This window comes from Quercus robur, chromosome 2 (genome assembly GCF_932294415.1).
Source record: "Quercus robur chromosome 2, dhQueRobu3.1, whole genome shotgun sequence".
NCBI lineage: Eukaryota > Viridiplantae > Streptophyta > Magnoliopsida > Fagales > Fagaceae > Quercus > Quercus robur.
In genome coordinates this window covers 74,835,731-74,845,588 of record NC_065535.1, presented here as the reverse complement: position 1 = coordinate 74,845,588, position 9,858 = coordinate 74,835,731, and the positions used below count along the sequence as shown (strand labels likewise).

Here is a 9,858-nt window from a genome sequence, read left to right as displayed (position 1 = left end):
TATAACACAAATAATTATTACCACATATGATAAGACCAAGATGTTCAAGGAAAGATTTAACAAACTCAACAAGAGACAAATACGGAAAGTAAGCAAGTTGATGAATAAGCAAAAAGAATTTCCAAAAGTCCATAACAAAGGGGTCAAGGATCAACTCAGTGATCAAAGGATCAATAACAAAAGAGCTACCCACTCTGATACCACTTAATAGTTTTTAGACCCCTTAAACAATTGATTAAACCTAGGTAATTAGCCAAGTTGTTACTTAGTCCAATTAAACAAGTCTAGGTTATCACAATAATAAAGATCAAATCATGCAAAGCAGCAGAAAATAAATAACACAAGATATAATCACCCAGGAAACCAAACCGATAAAAACCTGGAGAGGATTTGACCTAGCTATCCTCAAGGTAAAATTGAATCCATACTCTTGAAAGAATCGAAGTTCATACAATAAGACTTACAAGCCCCCATGCTCGACTTCTTATTGCTACCAACTAGTAGAACTTACTGACACGACCACATGCAATCTCCGAATCCACGGACTCCTTTCTTGGATTCACCACCAGATACAAGCACACTTGCTTGTGTTTTCTTTAAGCTTCAATGGCAGCAACTAAATTGATCATCAAGGCATAGATAAATCTTTTCCTTGAAAACCCTAAGTTTGTGTAAAGAAAAGCTCCTCTAGATTTCACAAGAGATTTACACAAACCGCAAATATGAGCAACACTAAAACGTGGCTAGGGTTTGCCTTTTATACTTAGAACAAATAAGAAACCCTAAAAACGTTTTAAAACACTTAGGGCTGAGTTGGACGAATCTGCAGAAAAACATTCTACCCGAGCTTCGATCGATCGAGCCTATCTTTCGATCGATCGAGCCAGGCCAAAAGGCACAATCCTTTCCTGCTTTAACTCGATTCCAACTTTACATAGATGCACAACTTTGAGTTAGACTTAAACACTTCTAAACACATTGTTTTTATCATGGTTTGCCAACAATACAAATTAGAGTTCTAAATACATAAAATCCTAAGACTTTAGAACCTAACACATCCTATTGGAAATGTTGGATTGTAGTAATCACGAGTGCTCATGGTTACCTTTCATGCGAAGAAAATATATTCGATCTTCAGGCGTTCTACCATTCTGGTACTTTCCATGTCAGTCATTCAGTGTGGAAGACTAGTCAGGATTTCTTCTTATTCACTATTCCTACAATTCATGTATTGAATGAAGGATTTGGACAAGTGTTTGAGGGGTTCTGTATATTTCGGACAAGGTTAACTTGTGGTTGTGGATAGTTAACTTGCAAATTGTACAAACTCTTATGTAAGATGAAATCCATAAGTGATTATTCTCTTCTTGTTGACATAATTTTCCTTGAGGTAGTACATTGTTACTTTTATGGCTATTGTCACAGGTTCTGGCTTGATTATTTATTTCTTAATAAAATTCAAGAAAGCATTGGACATGGAAAAGCTAGGGAAACGTTTGATTGCTTTTGATGAGAAGCTCTTGATGATTTATAGCATTGACAAGCTCTTGATAATTTATTATTATAAACATAATTTCCAAACTCACCCAAAAAGCCACATAAATTTCAAACCCTCCCAAAAGCCTAAGATCCAATTCCATACAATGGATTGCAAGTTGAAGTAATCATTTGGAAATATCCAAGCAGGATGCCCACAAAAAGCAAAATGCCATTGATCTTGTCGAGCTTCTACATATACTAGAACAAATAATAATACATTAGTCTCTTCACACATGTTCATTTTTTTTTAAATATAAATTATAGTGTTTAAAACTTGTTATATGTCTTTTTCCAATTAACCTATTTTTTAAATGTTTTTTAGAATTTGAATTTTAAATGTGGTGCAAGGTTTAACAATTTGAGATATTTTACACCATTTTATCTCCATGTGTGAGTCTATATGTATATTAATGTGTCGTCTAGTACGAGGTAATGTTTTAGGATTCTCAGGAATGTTTAAAGATTCTCATGTTTGGTTGCAAATCACACTAGGAAATTAGATGCCAGGAGAATCTATATCCCCCTCAACTAGGAATGTGGATTCCCTTTAAAATAGGTAGGTATCCAAATTTCCAAGCTTAAAGAAATTTATATTTTTTATAATTTGACAATTTTAACTATTTTTCCTTATCATTTAAGATAAGATAAAATATAAAACAAATCATCAATATCTTTTCCCTTGTCTTTATCTCTTCTTGCCAAAACAATATAAACAGGATAGACAACTCTGTTGATATATTCCTTAACAAAATTCTATTTAGGTTTCATAGGTGAAAAAAAAAAAAAAAAAAATCTGCAAGGAATCCTTTATTATTGCCAGGTATTCACATTTACTATTTTGTGTCTGTTGCTTAACAAATTATTAATGGATCTATGTTCAAATTATTTGACCACTAGTTGCTATATTCAAATAATGGTGTAAATTATTTGTTTGCTTCATTGAAACTTACTATTTTGTGTCTGTTGCTTAACAAATTATTAATGGATCTATGTTCAAATTATTTGACCACTAGTTGCTATATTCAAATAATGGTGTAAATTATTTGTTTGCTTCATTGAAACTTTTTCTTTAATTGGCATGATTTATTTTATTATATTCGGCCTTTAATTTTGCGACAACTTTGTCTCTTAGTATTGCAGTATGTAATTTTGAAATGTTAGACTATAGTTTTAGTGAGTCATAATTTATAGTTTATACCTTTTTTTTCATTATTTATTTTGAGGAAGATTTTTTTTTTATTAAAAAAAACTTGATATTGTATTTACAAATTTAAGAATAGAATGGGAAAAATAAATAATTCATTTAAGACTCTTAGGAATAAATTAAGCATTATAATCTCACATTCCTTGGAATCTTATTAGATTTCCAATTAAACCAAACATAAAAATAGTTACATTCCTAGGCATCCAGATTGCAAGACATCACATTCCTAGTAATCTGGATGCAATCTGGATGCTAGGAGTAATGTGGATTTCCTATACCAAATGCCACCTAACAGTAATCTTGAAACAGTATGCTGAAATTGATTAATTCCAAAATGTTTCATTCCAATAGACAAATTGAAATAGGAATCGAAACGGAATAACATTATTTTTTACCATCATGTTGAAGAAATGTACTTTATGTATTGGATATGTAAATCCTCCTTCTCATGTATAACCTCCTTCTCACATTTAATAAAAATAAATAAATAAAAGTTTTTATTGCATGCAATAGAAACCAAATCTATATATATAATAATAGGTAAAACTAAGAGAAACTCATATTAGAATTCTAAATTAAAGTTTCAATTTTGCGCCATGTTTCCTAAATTATTTATTCTTAAAGAGTTTTATTTTTTAATTTTAGAATCAAATGTGGAACCACATCACAAATATTCATGCAAGTGAGTTATTAAGTACAAAAACCAAAGAGTCTAAAATAAATGAATTGTCAAAAAAAAAAAAAGTGCTTCACAATAATTTAAAAAAATGGACAATTTACATTTTATACTTAATCTATATATATATAATAATAGGTAAAGTTGAGAGAAACTCATATTATAATTCCAAATTAAAGTTCCAATTTTGTGCCATGTATCCTAAATTCTCTATTCTTAAAGAGTTTTATTTCTTAATTTTAGAATCAAATATGGGATCACATCATAAATATTCATTCAAGTGAGTTATTACGTACAAAAACCAAAGAGTCTAAAATAAATGAATTGTAAAAAAAAAAAAAAAAAGTGCTTCACAATAATTATAAAAAAAAAAATTTACAATTTATACCTAATAATATCCTTACAGAATTTTTTAAAGAGTTAACAAAATATAAAAATGACTATCAATAGTATTTAAATTATATATATAGGAATTATATTATGCATCTTATTGTATATCTTTAAGTGTATTCATCCATATACATGGTGTTACAAGCTAGTAAGCTTAATGTTGGTGTCGAGCGCAAAGTGTAATAAGAGTCATAATTTGGGATGCAGTTAAAGTATAATATGAGGTATAATTTAAGGTGGTAAATTGTAACTTCTCCAAGTTTATATTAGGATTAATGAACCTTTTTCAAAATTTACCAAAACATTAAAGATTTTTAATTTTAGGAACCTTAGAAAGTGACTTGAGCAGCAACATGTGAAGGAATTTTTAATTTCAGGAGCAATAAGAACTTTAGTGGAAAAAAACGTAATTTAATCTAGATTTATCATACTTTTTGTTGTTTTGCTTGTCCACTATCTAATAGCTAGTATTTCAATTTTTGCTGTTCTAATATATTTGTCAAAAATTTTAAAAGTCGATCCAATATATCTATACCTTTAATATATTCATGTTTTTTTAATCACTAGCATGGGCAGCACGTGCCTTGCACGTGCTGCCCTTTAGTGAGAAAATTAATATAATTTTTTTTTATTTTTTTTTATTTTTTTTTTTTTTTGTTGAAGAAGTATGAAGTCATGTACTTAAATTTAAAATAGCTATTTGAATATCTATGTACTATGACAATTTCTTAGAACTTATTTACTAAATGTAATATCTACTCACCAAAAAAGTTACAAAAAATGATAATGAATGTCATTATCTTTCTACAATATTTAAATTTTTGCAATAAATGATAATATATGCTATAATTTTTTTTTAAAGATCTTCATTAAATTAAATACTTGCAATCATCTACAATGAAGATTTTGTTATTCATATTTCATTCTTTATTATCTTATTTTATGAGTCTAAGTACGTTGCTTGGCTTACCTATTTTTAATGAATACCCTTTTAAGCAGAAAAATAAATTAAAAAAAGCACAAAATAACAAAAGACATATGTCATCAAAATTTTTATTAGATAAAATTATAAGTTTAGAAGATTTAAACCTAACAAATTAATGTTCTCTAGGTAACAAATAGAACACTCTATATTATCATTCTAACTTTCCAAGACCACATAAAATTCAAAATACACAAAGAAATTTTTTGGGACATTAAAATTTATTAGGAGTATATTAGACATTGCACAATGGAATATTTTAGGAATTATAAGATTTTGTTAGGGTTTAACTAAAAGAGAAACAATAGGAGCATATGCTCATTTACAAAATATAAATGATAAAATTATTCAACTTTAGTTTAGGAGGGAATGCAACTACCCCGAACATAAAGGAGGAAAGTGTTATTTTGTCAATTTGTGTGTGTGTGTGTGTTATGTGTGTGTAAAACAATATGCGTGTCTGTGTTTTTTTGTTTTTTAATTTTTAAAAACTTGAAACAATGTGTTAAAAAAAATCAACCTAAAAAACTTATGCATTAAACAATGAATTTTAGTTCAACAAATTGAATAAACCAAAAAAGAAGTCTAGAAACATAACAAAAAGTCACGATATGTTTACAGTACCTTTATTTCTAGCTATGGTGGGTCCTATTCTGATATTTTATTATTTTATTTTAAAGTAATGTTACATCCACAATATTTTCATAATAAATCTTGGGTGATAAATTACTACTGGTTTTAAATTGGGCTAACCACTTTTAACCATGCATTTAAAAATAAAATAAAAAGCCAACTGAAGAAAATTGTGCCTAAATTGGCTTACTAAATTTGAATAACAAAAAAAGAAGCCTAGGAACACAACAAAATGTCACACAAAAAAGAAATTTCGGAATATAACAAAACGTCACAACATTTTCGTAATATTTTTTATTTCCAGCTATGGTAGGTCCCAGCTTGATATTTTATTATTTAATTTTTATGTCCACAGTATTTTCACAAAAAAATTTAAGTAAAATATTATTACTGGTTTTAAAATTATGCATTAAAAAAAAAAAAAAAAAAAAAAAAAAAGACAATACAAGAAAATTATGCGTGAAACGTATAGTGAATTTTGGCTCATCCAATTTGACTATATATACTAAAAAAGAAGTCTAAGAATACAACAAAATATTAAAAAAATTTCAAAATATTTTTATTTTTAGGATCCGAATAGATATATTTTTATTTTACTTGAGAGAAATGCTGCATCCATAACATTTTTAGAACAAATTATAAATAACAGTTGTTATTGGTTTTAAATTGAACCCACTACTGATATCATTTATTTATCCTTCAAAAATACCTTGCCACATAAAATTTGTTACAAAATTATTGTGAAAATGTTGTGGACATAGCATTTCTTTTTTTCTTTTTCTTTTTTGATCTATAAGGAATTGAGATCTTGCGATTGTGAAAATATTGTGACAAGAAGAAGATGTTATAACAGTTTCATAATACATTTATTTTTAGTTGTGATTGGTCTCAATCTCTCATTTTATTATTTTATTTTGACCTTTAAAAAATTGACATCTCAATAATTATGAAAATATTGTAAAAATTTGTTGCCTCAATGTAATTGTTTATGCACATATAATATTTAAAAGCACAAGCAAAACCAGCGTATTGTTAAAAAAAAAAGCCAATGAACAGTGCAAATTGTCAATAATTGTAAAAATATTGTAAGAATTTATTAAGTCAGTGTAACTGTACATACACATATAAATATTTAAAGGAAAAGACAAAAACAACACAACCAAAACTGGCATGCTGTGGTTTGTGGGGAAAAAAAAAATGCCTAATGAACAATGTTGTGAAAGTGTTGCAAAAAATGTTGTGGATGTAGCACTTTTTTTTCATAGTACCTTTAGTTTTTGTTGTGGATGATTCTAGTATGATATTTTATTTTAACTTATAAGGAATTAACATATCAACAATTGTAAAAATATTGTGATAATTTATTGTGTTAACTAACAGCTTTATATATAAATAAAATAAAATAATAAAATAAAAGAGTTGGCAAGACGATATTACCCCCAAAAAAAAGCAGAGAAAAAAAGAAAAGAAAGCTACGGAAAAACAAAAGAAGAAAAAGAAAGCAGCAACAGTGCAAAGGTTGATGAAACCAAAGCATTGTAGTTACATTGCCAATCAATTTGCCAAAAGCCTTATAGCTGAATTGGCACCTCCCAGTGCACAAAATAGTTGGGGGTTTAAGAGAAAAAAAGTTTAAGTTGCGAGATTAGCAGCATATTGTAATTATAAACATAGTTAAAATTCCTTAATTACAATTTTTTTCAGTTTAACGAAAAGAAATTAAAGTATTTGTTATTGTTTACAATCTTTACAAAAATCAAAACCTCGTAATGGGTAACGAGGTGACAACTTATTAATTAAACCTCACAACCATTTGAAACTGAGAGGACTATTATAATTACATTATGTTTATCAAAACATTTCCTTAATTGCACTACTTTTCGTTTCGTTTATCGAAAACACTAGACCTTTGCTTGACTACATTCTTTTCGTTATGTTAACCGATCGATTAAATATGACCATCTTTTGGCTGAAAAATTCATTGAACTTCCAAGCCAACTTATCAAACACTAATTAATTCTCGTTTCATTTTGAAACTTTTAAGGCAGTATCTAGAATTCTATATAAGTAGGTGACCGAAAGCAAGAACCCTAACAGAAACCAAATTCTCAAAGACAAGCTAGCTATAGCGACCAGATCATCACTCTAAAACGTTAAGGTGATTTTTTTTGCCTTATATTTTTCTATATTCTCTATATAAATGAATATCTTTAGGAATGAAAAAGCATATGAAGCTCAATAATCAATTTTAACATGGCTTTCACATCGTATTAAGCATGTTCTAGGAAATATATGTTTCATTTTGCATTTCCTATATTTTTCAACTATGGGTAATGGACCAACTATACATATAGCATATGTGCAGTTATGTTTCATTCTATAATATATTTAACGTACTACTAGTGGTGGGAAACTGAATTATAAACAATACAATACTATTATGAATCTAAATCTATTAGATGTTTGTTTAGTGTTATATATAAGCATTAATCTTTATTTTTTCTTTGTGCGAAGGTAGGCATGGAATTGCAAGGGGACAGTAGGCGTAATAGTAAGAAGAAAAAGATCGTTTTTGCTCCATCAGATAATAATAATTGGAGGCCGTGGTCGGAGCTTCCTGAGGCTTTACTTCATCAGATAACTAATTGGTTAGGTGCTATTGATTATCTCTTTTTTGCCCGTGTGTGTAGAACTTGGAGGCTGTACGCTTTGGCAAACAAGCAAGGGTTTATGGCATCCCAATCTCCACTTGTAGTTCTTTTCTTACATCTGGGAGCGAAAAATTTTTGTTACTTCTATAGCATTGTTGATCAAAGGTTGTTCAAGGCATTACTGCCTAGCCTTATTGGCAAAGAGCTTTATGGGGTTTCTTTTGGGTACTTGATCATCGTAGACAAGAGAAAGATTTCAGATTCTGAAATTTGGCTTCTGAATCCCTTTACGGGACATAAACTTTTTTTTCCTAGCCCTCCCAATCGGTTTCAATATGCCACCCTTGCTTCTTTACCTACTCCTTCGCCAGAGTTGATCATCATATGTTTTTCCGTTGAATGCTTACAGTTCCGTAGATCTACGGATGTCAATTGGACTCTATATAAATATGATAATCCTCAAATGATTTATAATTTAGCTCTCTTCAACGGTAAGATATATATATCAAATTATGAAGGCATTAGGGTGCTAAATCTGAATTCTCTGCATCCTCATTTGACCTTGCTGAACGTAAAAAGCAATACAAATGTGAATCCTGGATCGTGGCAGTTACTGGGTTTTGATAAACAGCTCCTTGTGATTTGTGGAGATTCTGATTATGAAGTTTATGAGCTAAATTTTTTGAAGATGGAATTGGTGAAGATTCCTAACTTGGGAGATCAAGCATTGTTCCAGGATGGCAGTAAGTTCTCAGCAATTAGCAACATAACAAGTTGGGAAGCTGTTGGGATCCCGCCTTCTAATAATTGCATATACAGTACTATTTGCGAATATGGTTTTGACTACTACTCTTACTCTGTGAAGTTCTTTGATGGTAGATGCCCCCAGACTTTCCGAATCTTGCGAGGAGGACGTTACATACACCCTAGTTGTAATAAATTCTGGTATTTTCCTCATCAGTCTTGTCGTGTGGATTCTCTCTATGAGAAACAGAGAGAAATACGATTCTCTCGCTCTCTTCCTGGTATGCGTTTTTCCTCTATTTTTTAATATTCTCCTTACTCTTCCCCCTCCTCCAAGGAACCAGGAAAAACAAATAAAAACATTTTTTGTTTTTTGTTTTTGTTTTTGTTTTTGTTTTTCCAGATTGATCTGAGTGATAAAATTGTAGAAAGTTGGTTAGGAGAGAATAGGATGGTGGAGACTGAGACAGAGAAGAGTCAGAACCCGTGGATGAACGGTCAGGATTCGGCGGTGGAGAGCAGAGTTGAAGAGGTGGGATTGGGTTCAACTGCAACGCAGAGTTCTACTTCGGATGTGACTTTGGGGTTCGGAGAGCGAGCTGTCTCCGCCGCCGGCGCCGCTTTTCTCTCTGCTATTATCGTCAACCCTCTCGATGTAGTCAAGGTAGGCACATTCACATGCCCATGTTTTTTTTTCTTCTTAGTTTTTGGTTTGGTGTGTGGAACTGTGGGAAAAAGAAATGAAAAAAAAAAAAAAATTTGGGTTTTGATTATGTAAATGAAAAGCTTTGTGCTGTTTTTTGATTATGTTTATCAATGATTATTTGAAAATTACTAAAGCCACATGAGCAATTTGTAAAAATGTTGTTAAATAGTTGTGTCTGTAACATTACTCTGAAAGCAAATACAATTTTTTTTTTTTTATTAAAAAACGTAACTAAAACGTATCAAAATTTGCAATGATTTTTAATTTTGGAATTATAATTGTTTAATATGGTAGCACCTTATTTTTTTTCCTCTCATTTTCACGAGGTGCCGA

General features: G+C 29.9%; 1 protein-coding gene across 1 annotated transcript; it reads left to right on the top strand.

Moving 5' to 3' along the window:
• Nucleotides 1-7,944: 7,944 nt before the first annotated feature.
• LOC126703280 (uncharacterized) lies at nt 7,945-8,948 on the top strand. The gene is made up of 2 exons (XM_050402245.1): nt 7,945-8,818; nt 8,941-8,948. Exons 1-2 carry the CDS (start codon nt 7,945-7,947, stop codon nt 8,946-8,948), a joined length of 882 nt encoding a protein of 293 aa, XP_050258202.1.
• The last annotated feature ends 910 nt before the right edge of the window (nt 8,949-9,858 follow it).